Source organism: Pocillopora verrucosa, chromosome 8, assembly GCF_036669915.1.
Source record: "Pocillopora verrucosa isolate sample1 chromosome 8, ASM3666991v2, whole genome shotgun sequence".
In the NCBI taxonomy this organism is placed as follows: Eukaryota; Metazoa; Cnidaria; class Anthozoa; order Scleractinia; family Pocilloporidae; genus Pocillopora; species Pocillopora verrucosa.
This window is the reverse complement of record NC_089319.1, coordinates 13,926,839-13,941,603: the sequence shown is the minus strand read 5'-3', so window position 1 is coordinate 13,941,603 and position 14,765 is coordinate 13,926,839. Positions and strand designations below refer to the sequence as shown.

The window sequence follows — 14,765 nt, the reverse complement described above, 5'->3', positions numbered from 1 at the left end:
TACCCGAACATGACCGTTACAAAAGCTTGAATGGCGTATGAGTTCCCAAAAGGATGATGAAGTAACGCATGTCGTGACTCCGTCCCCAACAAGAATGAACGTCACTGCGTTTCCTGAGTTAAGCTTCTTTGTCGGACATGACCTATGGAATTTGACGTTGTGTTCCCGATGTCAACTTGTTTTCCGGTGTACGTGCATGCGAACATACGTAAGCATCAACGGGGTACACTCTTTCCGATTGCACAATTTTTTTTTGTTAAAAACATGTTCCTGTTTCTTACATAAATGCAATATGGTGTCTTTTTGAAGTGAATAGCTATTTTCCATATTGGTTTACCTTGACAACTTCCGTCGGTTGCGTGGGATGTTTATAACAGAGGAAATCGATTCAATCAAGTGCAGTAAGACACTCAAGCCCTCCCTGAATGCTCGTTACTAACGGCATCGCCGTGGGATGTGAGGTTAAACATCAAATTACAAACGTACAAAGTCCAAGTGTGTTCAAATTCAATTCATGTACACCGTGAGGTATAGTTGTTAACCAGCACGTGAACAAAAGGTCAGGATTGTGTGATGAGGGACGGGGCATTCCACCGGAAACTTTGTCATCCGTGACAGATGAAAAAGTCACGTGGTCACAATCCTGTCGAGTGTTGCCATTGTTAAAGTTTGTAAACAGAGCGTAATATGCACTTTCAAATTGATTGCAACACTGGTAACATCCCGGTGTTAACATTGAAAAGTCGAATCACGGCATCACGATGAACGAGTGGATGATATCTGGATATAAGGTTCGTTTTAAATCCCACGAAGGCGATGTTTATGGTCGTTTGTACGACATACTAACTTGGCTTGTACAAGTACATTTAGATGCTTTGTGTCTGTTTGGCTCGATCTTGTTAACCCTTCAAGTTACATGGAAGAAATTTTTTTCTACTACGCAACAAGAAGTGATTAACAGAGATGAATTTCTGCCTGCTCACGACTTTGAAAATCGCTCGTTCACTGTTAGCGAGTTACAGCAATACGACGGTATCCAAGATCAGAGGATATATTTTGCGGTTAACGGCAAAGTGTTTGATGCCACATACACAAAGGACATTCAGTATTTTATGGATGGACCGTTCACTCATCTTGCTGGTCGAGATGCCAGCCGGGCTTTAGCAACCTTTTCTCTCAATGAAAAGTTAACGAACAAATCCGAAATTGACGACTTGTCAGATCTCAATCCACTTCAAATGGACAGCCTCTTTCACTGGGAAATGCAGTGTGTAGAGAGATATCCCTGTGTGGGAAGACTTGTCAGAAGTCATCAGCCACGTGCTCTTCAAAGTGCTTGCATAAGGACAATACGCGGTTGTATGGGTGAACTGGGAGGTACTGCGAGAAATAAGGCAGTTGATGAACTTCCATTACCGAGACCTATCAAAAATCAAATCATATCTATGAGATAATAATTTTGGGACTGTATTACTGCCGGTGTATAAGGCAGTCTATACTCAACCGGTCAGGCTGGCCAATCAGATTTTTAAAACAAAACTTAAGCCGGCGGCAATTTTCTGGAAATTTTGCGGCGGACTTTTCGCCGTAATGAAACAGCAGAATAGTAAAATTCTTGCCTTCACGGGATGTGAACCTTTTGTATCAAAAGAAATCGAAAGGCTACAAGGTTTTTGTTTTGCTTCACCACAATCTTGCGTGGCCTATCAGGTGGAACTCTGCCATCTTGTTTTGGTAGTGAAGGGGCTGTGCCATTTGTAATCAATGTTTACACGGGATAATAGTGGCATTAATCCAAGACTGGATGAATGCAATTTGTAAAAACACAAATTACGTGTAGAAAGGTAGAGAATCGAGACTGATTCAGTTCGTTCAAATATTCGAAACAGTTAGCAGCTGCACACCAGGCTTATAATAGTGTATAAAGTATTTTTAGATCTTAAATTTCAATAACAATAAAAAACAATAAAGAAAGATTAAAGAGGAACGTTGTCGTAAATTCCAGTAGAAGGGTTAAACAAAGGGCACTCAGCAGCGGAAAAAACCCTAAAAATAACACAGTACTTTTTAGCAATAAGAACCAAACTATAAATTGCTACTTTGAAGTTTTCCGATGAGACCAACATTTAATAATAAAAAGCCAAATGTTCTTATTGTTCAGTGAAAAGGCATTTCTATCCACAAAGCGTTCGACCCCTTTCTTGCGGTCAGTTGCGTAAGAAGGAAACCGCAATCCACAATGGCTAATTTCGAACTTCAAAAGCTCATATTTTGTTAAGCGACCGGAAAGAAACCGTTGAATAAACAAAGGAAGCAAAAACTTGTTGGCTAGTTCAAATCGAAGGGAAAACCTGTCGTTTAGTCCGAGTGAGTTGCTGTCGAAAACATCCCTACTAGGGATGTGGCAAATTGTGAATTTTAACCTCAATCGAACAAGATCCCCATATACACTGCCAGGATTACGATGGATCCAATGAAGCTGGCCTTTAAAACAACAGACACAAACATCGCGATGTGGTTAGTACTTTCGAAAGGAGGCAATTGTCATTTGATGTCGTAGTTGAATAACCGGAAAGAGAAAGCGGCGAACAGAACGCTAGGGTAGATGGGAAGGAAGACAGACGAATATATACTTCACAACAAAAAGTGATGAAGATAAACTCAAACTCGGTCCTCTATCCCTCTCTTAACTGAATTCAAAGCCTTGCTTCACGTGGTAGATAACTGATCGAAGGGACCACTGCCACTCACATACGTCATAATAATTCAAATGTTCTCAGACAACAAGCTTAAAGGGCTCTTAAGCCGCTGTTAGCTTTAATTATGGATATGTGGTGTGATGATGAATTCAACAGAAGACAAGGCGACACAATTTGAGGGAACTTTCAATTTAGACACAAAAGAAGTAATTATGTGTAGCAGTCACGTAAACCACTTTAAAAGACACGTCGTAGAGGGAGTATTATTCCTATTGCATTATATCTTCACATTTATTCCTTAGTTAAATTTATTAAGATCTCGGTATTTGGGTTCGACGAAGAAGAACACATGCAGTCGTATCGTTCTCGGAATCAATCCCGAAGGAGTCCACGAGGTTGTCCTGCTGGCATCTACTTCGATGCTGTTAAGTTTCAGTATGTCACTATCCTAGACTGGCTGACGTACTACAGATGGCTTCCATATCCTCTTATGCCTGTTGGACAGGACAAGGAGAGGGAACCTGGTATCGCCAGTGATTTTGATGCCCAATCTTCCCCTCCAGCGTCTCGTGAAGAAACTTGACGAAAAATCTCACTTCATTAAGAGTTAATAACAGTATACTACTAAATTTCAACAAATATTTCTCATTTGTGAGTAATTACCAACAGCTACTGTCACATTTTGTTACATTTTCTGCATAGATAGTTTCTGTCTTTCGGCTCATCTCGTGTCTGATGTAATTAACAAACGGACCGAACGTCCTTGCATGCATACTTTCGAGTCACAGGCTGACCGAGTGATAATTGAAACAGAAGGGTTGGATGGCTATTGGTTATACGCAACTATTTTATAAACCCTGAACGATGAGGAAAAAAAAATCGAATGCACCTCACGAATCTTTCATTTATGCAAGTTCCCGATGATGGTAAATAACTGTTTGATTGCCAGGCTGTAAAAACATCCCGTTGAGGTAATGTAATTTACTTTGGAAAGGTAAAATTGACATTGTACAAATTTGGCAAAAAACTACCTTTCACGGTTCTTACTTTTCGAAACGGGATGGCGCATTATTTCACTTAAAGTGTTTAGATGTCTTTAAGAGCATGTTCTGTCTCCTTTCAGCGTATTAGAAGAGTTTTATTCACCCGTAACTTGGCGATATGTTCACTTTTGATGGATCGAAGTCAGTTCCCGCAAACGGCGACCCTTTGGCATTCCAAGCTTTCTTGAGAAGATCGTGGGTTTTCTGTATAAATAAAAAGGAAAGAACTCATTGATGTATCCTCAGCTACGGCCTCAAGGTTTGTTTAAATGACCAATCATAATTACAGGGAAATGAAAGACACAGGAACCACCGTGCAGCGAATTTTGCAATTTTTTTCCCCATGACTAAAAAAAATACTATCCTGTATTGGGACGATTAATTCTAAGATTTAAAAATAATCGTAGTAAAGTAGTAATTAACTTCGTGTCATGTAGTTTTGATCTGAAATCACAGGTTTGATTTCAAATCGAACTCGCGGTGCACTCGTTCCATTTTGAAATATTGCCTACGATTTCAGACACTTCACCCAGATCAATTACCATCATAAACAACATACATACTCACACACATACACCTAACTGCGGTTAGGTAATCATAGAAAAAAAAAAGGAAAATTATAAGCATGTGGTACGAGGATACCGCATTAGCAGATTTATATGTATATTTGGAATCGCTGGAAATTTTTTCCAAAAATATGTGATACTCTCTAGCAGTTTGAAATAATTATTTAGTGGAAATTTTGCTCGGCTGTCGGGCATATGGCCAGAGGGTAATATATAGATTTAGCCAAGCCTAAAAGCGGAGCTCGCTTTTTTTTCCCCGCACGTCTCAAGGGCACAACGCCTTGACCCGGCCAGGACTAGACCCCGGGTCGTCCGACTCGGAGCCCAGTGCAATGACCACTGGACTACTGGACAAAGCCGTGGCGTTGGCGTGCCCGCGGTTCAGTTGACCACGTATGTTAAAAGTAGCACCTTGTACGGTCGGTCGTACGGTCGTACGGTCGTACGGTCGTAAGTCCAAATTTTTTCAGCTTGATGGGTTACTATTAGTACTACCATTTTGTATAATTATGGGACTACGCTCTGCGAGCTCCGCCATTATTCAATGCTAATTAATTCCTAGATCGCTTTTCCCTTTTTCGTTTTTGCTTTTTCTTTTTTCTATGATAACATTATTGCAATTAGGCGTACAGACATAAAAATGAATGGACGAATATTTAATTTAGTTGAAAATTTACTAATTACCTAAAGTATATCAAATGAATGCGAGTGCAATGCAAGTGAATGTGGGTGAAAGCAAGATGAAAACCTTTCAAGGTTCGAGGGGATGAATGATACGCTAACAGCCTGCAGTGCAGCCGTGTCTTTGGCAAAGAGACGCCAACCTCTTCGCGATATAAGAGGCCACCAGCTCAGATATTCTTAACAATATATGGCTGGCGAAAGAAGGCAATTTTTATCAAGGAGCGATTGACCGGCAAAAGGAAGAGGGGGTTGGGCGTGGAGGGAAGGGGGGGGGGGGGTAGGAAGAAAACTTAACCTGCCCTTATTGTCAGCTCTCTTTGTTCAACTTCTTTTCAATCACTTTAATCACGAATAAATTGGCGACTCGGCAAAGTATCTCTACTTCGTGAAGCAAACCTAACGCTATTAAAATACATAAGATGACTGCGTAACAGGTTCAATTATTCCTTTGGTTTAGAGATTTTCGAATTATTATCATTATTTTCCCTATTTCACACCAATATAAAGTGAGCCAGATTAACACAAATTTAATTGACTTGAAATTAAAAAAATGATTCAACCAAAGGAAAATTTGAATTCATACTGTACATACCATTTCCTGACTAGTTGGTTTGCCCTGAAGTTTTTGATGATGGTCATACATAACGTGCTGAAAATCACTCTGAGTTTGTTCATCAAATTCACTTATGTCTCGTGTTGTGTCAACCTTAGTCTTGTCAATTTCGGTATCTCCTTCCAAAACAGTTGTCCAAAACCTCTCCTCTACTTTGTCCAGGCTGACAATGATCTGTTTCCCAGCCTCCAACAACCACATAGAATCTTCGCATTTTATCGGCCACTGAAGTTTTCCATCAACAAGAATAATGCTGTCTGTTGGAAATGACCAATGAATCAAGGTCATGCCGTCAGGTTATCCCGAAACTATCTCAGATTTAAAATGGGTGTACGCTTGTTCTTTGTCGATTTGAGGATATATTTGACAAATAAGACAAAAGAATCATTTTCATATAAAAAGCAGAAACTAGGAAGGATGCAACCAAATCTAGCTTTCTGCTTCTATTGATACGTATATCCACTTTATCAAAATACCATTGCACTCTTTTAAAATGATCTGAAGGAAAAAACAATTTATTTGAAATTAAAGAGCATCATTGGCCTTTTTTCAGAACAGTGTCTTATCACTGTGGAGAGCGTTTAAGGGCTTTTCCTCAAAATCTTTGGGCCTTTCACCAAGTGGCATTAAATAATTTCCCCTACAACATACATTTACCTGAATCTGGTGGGATTCCATTCTTTAACCAAACTTTCAAATGGGAGCTCTTAATTTCCACACCAACATCCCGACCTTTTGTTACTGAGCATGGCACAGGGATTTTTATTTCAATATCAGTTATAGTTTGTGACCATGCATACTTCTCAAGAACAGCTCCATTGTAACAATCAGCAGTCTTGCCAGGAACCAGACCCTTGCTCTCACTGCTTGTTACGTCTTCACTTACTTGAGTGAGGCTGAAAAAATTTAAAATTAGTTTAGTCTCTGATGCGTTAGCTGATTCTCCTCATGGTTAGAGAGACAATCATACTGCAAGAATCATCACCTAGCATGCAGGTTTGCATAAAACATACAAACAAACATATGAACCAAAAAACAAACAAACAAAATACATTTCATTTTACCACAGCACTTCCAGAAGCAAAAGAGCACAGTAACAGTTTAGGGAGGGAAGACATATAAAAATACCACCCACCCGTTGCTCACGACCATATAATCACATTCCCAGACTCATGATTTCCAGCTCTGGCTTAGCTGAATTTTGCCTGAAATCTGCCTTGATGACCAGTACAGCAAACAAAACAGCACAGAAAAAAAGGTTTCTGTGTAGAATTGAGGACGAGTGTGTATGTGTACTTAAGACATGTCCTACCAAATTTTGTTCATGTAAAGCTTTACAAGGCAACAAACAATTAGCAAGAAGCAAAAAAAAAGATGAAAAACAATAAGTAAATCAAGAAACACAATAATTGATACACCTTGTTGGCTTGGAACTTGATGTTGAAGCAGCACTTAATGTCTTTTCAGTAGTACATGCAGGAAGTTGGGCGTGGCCCTTGTCACTGGTGGGTGATGTTTCTACCTCACATGAAGTGATTGCTGGAGATATATCTGTATCAGATGAGGCCATAGGAGCAGATAGACTTGTCTACAGAGATAGAAAATTAATATTCAGCTTTAACAGCTCCTCTGTTTGGATGCTCTATCCTCCTTGGGAAAAATTGCCATTTTTCTCTCTTTAACAAAACATTGGCATCCATAGCATGCAAGAGTTTTTTTTTTTAGCTGGGTGAGTTGAGATTGGACACTTTGTGTTCCTAATGTTTTTATAACTTTTAACTTTTTTTAATGAAAATGTTGCATTATTTCACTCCAAGAGAAAGAGGAAAAACATAGTTTATCTAAATTCACACTGGTATTTTGTGGTCTATTGTCTAAATACTTTGGGGCAAAAATAAAATACATTGGTACCCCGCTTGCTGTAGTCTCCTTTGCAGCCGCTGTTTGGTCTTGTCTATCCCCCATTGGAGAGAGAGCCATTGCATGATGCAACCAAATAACAGTTGCAAAAGAGACTACACTTACAGCTGTTCCTCTAAAAGAAAATCAAAATTATTGTGATGGAGCGAAGTCTAATATGGCAAAATGGAATTTGATTGGTAGAATTTAATTCAAGCATGTAAAAAGTTTGCGAATGTTCATGTGGTGCAATGATTGGGTATATTCTGATTGGACTTTGGACGTTGTTTTCATAGCACATGATGGAATGTAAGTTGTTTACATGTGCATTGTGGGAAAAGGAGTGAAAAAACACATCTCAACTTTAAAATGGTACAATAACAATAAATGCGAACCTTTTGAATCCCAATAAATCTCACCTTCACCCAACGAGGCTCTTACAGAGGCCAAAATAATAACACTTATCAAATGAGCTCAAATTTCTGGTTAATGTCATTCTTTGTGCAAAGCCCTCTGATTCCATGACATCATTTACAAGAAAAAATACCCAACACTGTGATTGGTCCATGATATCCAAATGCCATGATATGATTGATGTGAGAAACATACCCTAATGTGGCAATCTGATTGGTGTGATATACATATCTTAATGTGGCAATCTGATTATTTATGTAAAAAAAATAACTCAAAAAGGGTTTTAAGTTTGCAATATTGACACTCCCTCTTCCATTTCTCCTTTTATCTACTCCTGCAAATCCTCACTCAGACAGTATTTTTCAAAATAAGTGGTAATCCTTGCATCTTCTGTGCCAAAATTGATTTTTTTCTCTTAGACTTCTACAATTCCATCAAACCTTTAGCCCCAGAGAGTTACAAACATCCTAATAATATCACCCCAAATCAAACCTGAAGGTCACAAGAATAAAATACTTGTTGTAAAACAGGAAGAAATTTATCTTTCCTAAAGAAAGTAAATTGAGTGAAGGATTGTTATCACTTTGACCATGCTTTCAAGTGGTTGCCTAGCATGTGATTGATTTCTTTCTGGTTGGCTCATGTTTCACTTCTCCATAACATACAACCGAAGTTGAACACAGAGTATTTCCTTTGGTCACAGAAAACTAGCCAAAAACTTACAATAGCACTGAATTGCTTTTGACATCTTGAATCTTTTCCAAGTGATGAGAAAAATCCATCTAACTGTGGAAGCTACCAGCTTTCCCACATTGAAATAAAAATTTCCTCTGTTATTGAAAGCATGACTCTGTTTGCCTAATTGACAGAAAACTTGCAAAGAAAGATCTTAATAAGTTGAGGAGTTTGTTAGCAAACCCATCAGTATGAAATTATCAAACATTATATTCTAACACTATGACATTTTTGTTGGTTATACTTTGAGTAGAATTTGTATACCCCTGACACAAAAAACAATTTGAAAACTTGTGAACACTTTCTCCCACTTTACATGAACAGAAACCACACCTTCTGTCATCATTTATGACACTTTCTGTTGAAAGGCAAGCTATTCTGAAAATTTAATATGTACAAGATTATGGATTTGCTTTAGAAAGCTAATTTACCTGTTGATTAATTCACCAAATCAAGACTATCATGGAAAGAAATAATGTCCTAATTGGCACTTGAAGCATGTCAGTTTCTGCTCTAAAATGCAGGAAAATGCATCTCTGTCACTTGAGAATTTCAAATTTGTCAGGGGGAGCATGCCCACAGACCCCCCTAAGAGGCAAGGCCCAAAGGGCCTTGCTTTAAGTATGCCAGGTGGCAAATCCACATACCCTCCTGCTCCAAACCTAAATGAAACTCCTGCAGTCATTGATTTCTCAGTTCATGGGTTTATTACAAACAAAAATAATGACCAGCTCCCAGTTGGCTTCTTATTTTCACGGCTGCTTATGTAGTATTCATTACTACAAAGATCGTTTCTATAATAATTCCTTGATCTGCTCCCAGTTGGCTTCTTATTTTCACGGCTGCTTATGTAGTATTCATTACTACAAAGATCGTTTCTATAATAATTCCTTGATCTGCAGTTCGTAGGCTGGTAAATGATTTCCATATATTCACAGTCATTAATATGTATACTGTTGCGTTAAGATGTAAAGGATTATAGATGCTATTACTTTGGGTAAGGTATTGAGCTGTATAAACAATGACATTTTGTCAATAATTGTACCAGAAAGTTGAACACCAATTTGTATTTTAAACGCACTTAAAATTACAGCACTCAGAAGCCTCTATGAACATTTCACTCTCCCAAAAGCCTCCTTTGGACTGTGGTATATTACATTTAACAGTAGCTAGGACAACACCCTTTGTGTGACCCAGGACTGCAGGTGACAAATAAGTAGCAACTCACGTTTTCATTTGCAGCTGAAGCTCTATCAGTTGCTCTCTCTATGTCAGCACATTTTTGCTTCCCTTTTCCTGATATCTTTCCATGTGCTTGTTTTTTAGCTCCTGTTTGATTTCCAGTGACAATCTGTTGATGAGTCTTGAAGATCTGTATAAGAAACAGAAACTCTTAACTAATTCATGTTAAATAAAATCTATTATCATCACACACTACATCAGTTAACTCATGATGGCAAGGAAAAAACCTACGATTAAAGGTTAACTGATAATTTTTAAAGGAAATTGCTTATTTACTGGGCATGAAAAACATAACATTTCTTGTCAAACCAAAACCCAGAGAAATTATTCCACAAAAGTAGGAGGCAGGCATACATTTGTCCTTGGCTATACTCCTGTATCTTAAATTGTTACTTCTCTATAAAATGAATTTACATGCCACAAAATAATTTTATTAACATCTGTTTCCCATTATTCTCAAAATGGAAACAGTCAGGTTCTAAAGCTATTACACACATCATAAACAGGTTGTGAGATCTCTCCCTACCTAGTTACCTTTTTAGGTTTTTTTTTTTTAATATCTCCTGACATTCAAGGCCTCTAAAAAGCATCTATGTCGAAGTATCTTAGAACAGTTCTGGATGAGTCACAAGCATGGAATGTGTATGTGATCAGACAACAGAGATGAAGAGCTGAAAACTTTTGTGACAGACTTTTTGGAGCTAGGTCACTGATAACCAAATCACATTGGTGAGGGAATGTGACTTGTCTGTTAAGCAATCGTTGCCTTAATTTGGGACATCATTTGCGGAACAACAAGGCATAGCAATCACCTACTTTATACATACTCATATACATACATATATTGTGAGTGTAACCCACAATAATTTTCCCAGGGTTAAAGTCTATGGATACATAAAAAGATTGGATTAAGAACCTATGACTTTCAACCTTATAAGTCGCAATGGTGTTTCAATGCCCATAGTGTTAAATTAAAACCAATTAATAAACTCCATTCCATGGGATGATTCCGTCCTCTTCAATGCATATTGCAGTTTTATAGACAGCGAATTTGTTCAGGTATTTAACAAAAGTACTCTGAAAACCCTAGAATAGACATTTCTGCCATGTAAGCTGTTTTTAGCAGATTGGAACCAAAATAAAGAAGTGAATAATCTTTGCGATTGGAACACCTATACTTTAAATAAAAACATCTTAATTTCAATCCACTTATTAGCCTCACCTGAAACTATTCTAAAGATATCAATCAAGTAATACAGATAATCCTGACATTCAATAAGTTGACTATTATTTAATGATGAAAACCACAAAAACTACACATTTTTTAAGTTACTGTTAAAATACAATCATGAAGTAAAGAAGAAAGGGAGAAGGGACTTTGCAACCACGGTACATGATCTTTTCTGTACATGTAAGTCATTTGAAAGGAGTAAAGACCACTTTGAATCTTTTTGAGGCATCAAATAGAAAATTAGCTTATATCCACCAGATAGTGTGATCTACAAGTATATCTAATTCTAAAAAACAACAACAAAAACAACAACAGCAATCTACATTAAGTACATGGAAGGACCCTGTATAGACTTCCCTTTTTCATTCTGGCTATATTACCTAAATCCCAATATCAGCACTATTTAGTATACAACTCCTCACTCATTCGTCAATAAACCTGACAACATTCAAATTAACACTTTTTGATGACTTCCAACAAATCCAACTATCGCTTGTCATTGATTACTGAAATACTTAACTTAATCTATCCTTTAACATGATTGGTTCTCACCATCCTGATTTGAGCACTACTTTGATAGTGTCATGCTGACAGTGTCAGTGTCATACTTGAAACTGGACAGTGCACATCAAGTGCACATGCTGTTGTTGCACATTTCAATGAGTTAACTAATGATATTCAAGAAAACGTAGAATGATGGCAACTTTGCTTCTCAGGCCTTCCTCTCATCCAATTCTGTCTGTAATTGTGCTGATCATTTAAAGTATCACTTGTATGATTACAGCCGGAATTCGACTTCATTCGGTCGTATTACTATTATTTATTCAACTAAATTTATCCATTTAATATCAGATGTGATAGCAGGCAATTTCAAAACCTGTCAAGAGGTAAAAACTAACACCGATCAAGTACAAAATGATTTCGAACGCAATTCAATCTAGTTTGAATGTATTTTCACCTCAATTCCATTTTCACCCAAAACATATTCACGCAGGTTTCCTACACAATATCACTTGCTTATGCAGGATGTACCTTGTATTAACTTTCAGAAATCGCGAAAAAATGTCATATATTAACATATTTTGCGCATACATGGAAGTTCATTATTCTTTAAAATCTTCGTTCTATGGAATATTTGCTGAAGATTCAACCATGTAGCGGTTAGATGAAACGTCCATACCTTTAGAACCATCTTTTCCGCTACACCTGGAGCGAATCCCACTTTGTCATCTCTATTGTGCATCACTAGAAAGAAGTCAGTCCTGCGCGCTAAAAAGCTGAAGATTGCATCTAAAAACGGTTCCACTTGTTCACAGTGCTGGAGGATTCCCATCAAAAGATCGTCAAACTTAGTAAAATCCATATTTTAACCTCACTTTCTCCCTTTGTCTGCTCGTAGTAGTATCTTCATTCCCAGTGCTCTGTCAAGCAATTAAGATGAACGAGGTTGGGAAACTGGAACGAAAACGTGAACCCAATTGCGCGAGGACGTCATAGTCGTAAACAGTTGGCTCTTCCTACACAGGAGAGTTCACAGAACTACCGGTAAGTGCACAGGCGGCCCAAGCTCCAGCTGTGAGATGATCATTTTGCACAATAACAGTCAAGGCGGAATTATAAGAGTTTGTATGAGAATATTTACGACCGCTCTAAGGAAAAAAACAATACGTCAAATTCTCAATAAAAATACCTCACCTTACTTCCACACCGTATCACTTGTTATCTGACCGCTTTCTTTGATGAAAAGAACCCATTTTAGCGAGTTGTCCTTTTCGAGGTTTTCAATGTTCATAAGAAAAGCCCTTCTGTTATGTACGTTGGTTAGTGCAGAAAATAATATTTCTTTTTATTTCTTCTTACGAGATGGGAAGATTGGAAGAGTATGATTATGTGTCTTCACTTTTGATGTTAAGTTAAATAATACAATAATTGTCACAAGGTCTGCAATATTGAGACAAAACGTAAGCTTTCGAACGTGTCTCACAGTCTTCATCAGTAAAGTGAGCCTGCGTTGTGCAAGTGGACTTCCAAAACAAAGCACCTTCCACTTGCAAATATTATACATAAGGGAATTTCTGAAACTAAAAACATTGAAGTACGTAAAACTGGAAAACGTAGCATTCGGAAGTAAAAGATTCTATCCTAAACATCTGAGGAGCTTCCTTCCCTCCCACGCAGGGAGCGGCGAAAGCACAAAAGAAGTGTAGGGAGAAACACTCGACTTCGTCTCGAGTTTCTCCCCACTTTTTGGGCGCCCCAGCCGCTTCCTAAGCACTTTACAACGGAACAGAGCACAGTCAAGGCTTCTCTATTTGTTTTATAATAGAGAATCCGCTAAATTCCCCAGGTATTACTTTCAATTTTCAAAACAAACTTTAATTCCGAAGCAAACAACACCGTCGTCAGCATGCTCTATTAATTAAATATTCAGAGAAATGCGCGCGCCGTGATTGGTCAGCACGTACTTCACACGAGTGCACTGTTGAGATATAATGCACGCAGCCTACGTCATCGGTACGAGCGCGCGCAATTCACGATACATTTTAAAGAGAAATAAAAAACTTGTTCCTCGAGCATTGTTGAGTTCTATAAGCCCTCGGGAATTTTTAAGAACACTCGAGAAGTGCGAGTGATTCTCCGCACTTCTCGAGTGTTCTTAAAAATTTCCGCGTACTTATATCACACAACAATGCACTCGACACGTTTTTTTATGTCTTTAGTACTCTCCTCAAAGTTTTCTCTTTGAGAATTTTCGTCGCTGCTCACGTTATGATAACGTAAATTACGGCGCCTGGAGTGTTTATAAACCTTTGTTGGGTTCTTCAGTTGCTATTTGCCGACTCACCTGTTTCGAAATTTAACATTCAATTAAAGAAAAACAACCACAGAAAAGTCCCGCAAAAGGTCGGACAAAGTACAATTTGGCAGATGGCGTGACAGCTTCAGCTCAGCTCTATGCTCTGTACTCTCATAGAGTACGCTCTTTCAACCAATGACAGCGCACGTTATATCCGAACTTTATTATAAACTATCATAGAGTGCGCTCTTTAAACCAATGACAGCTCGCGTTATATCCTAACTTTATAATAATTTTATCGAGTTGCTTTTTTTTATCTTCTAAGAAAATAATCCTTCATTTTATATATCGAGATCGTTTAACGTGGCCTCTGAGACATGGGCACGTAAAAGCAACCAGACGAGAATATTAGAAAATATGTATTTATGTTATTTACCGGCTAAGGGTCGGTCTGTGTGGTGAAAAACTGTGACCAAGGTATTGAAACTGCTGCCCAAAGCCGTAGGCCTCGGGCAGCATCTTCAAAACCTCCGTCACAGTTTTTCACCATGCGGACCGACCCTTAGCCGGTAAATAACATTTTTTTTTAACTTAACGAAATTATTTCCGAAAGAGCCCGAATGACCTAGGACTGTAGGTGGTAATTACGGCAAGATCTTCCTCAGAATGAACAATTTTTGAGCGAGTAAATGGTAGTTAAAATAGAGGTTATGCAAATTAAAGAGAGATGCTTCACCGAAACAGTTTCATTTGCGTAATGATAAAGGTGATTTAGGACCTGTTTACATGGAGGCGGGGGACCCCAATAAAAAGGCTTCTAAACAAACTTTGAAACATTATTT

At 38.2% G+C, this 14,765-nt stretch overlaps 2 protein-coding genes across 2 annotated transcripts; one reads left to right on the top strand and one right to left on the bottom strand.

Moving 5' to 3' along the window:
* Window positions 1–68: 68 nt before the first annotated feature.
* On the top strand, window positions 69–1,987 carry LOC131798564 (membrane-associated progesterone receptor component 1-like). The gene has a single exon (XM_059116224.2). It carries the CDS (start codon window positions 762–764, stop codon window positions 1,452–1,454), a length of 693 nt encoding a protein of 230 aa, XP_058972207.2. The 5' UTR covers window positions 69–761; the 3' UTR covers window positions 1,455–1,987.
* Window positions 1,988–2,976: 989 nt separating this feature from the next.
* Window positions 2,977–12,640, bottom strand: LOC131798582 (nudC domain-containing protein 3-like). The gene is made up of 6 exons (XM_059116246.2): window positions 12,307–12,640; window positions 9,882–10,025; window positions 7,024–7,193; window positions 6,263–6,501; window positions 5,585–5,862; window positions 2,977–3,946 (listed from the first exon to the last, which is right to left on the bottom strand). Exons 1-6 carry the CDS (start codon window positions 12,487–12,489, stop codon window positions 3,842–3,844), a joined length of 1,119 nt encoding a protein of 372 aa, XP_058972229.1. The 5' UTR covers window positions 12,490–12,640; the 3' UTR covers window positions 2,977–3,841.
* Between the last annotated feature and the right edge of the window lie 2,125 nt (window positions 12,641–14,765).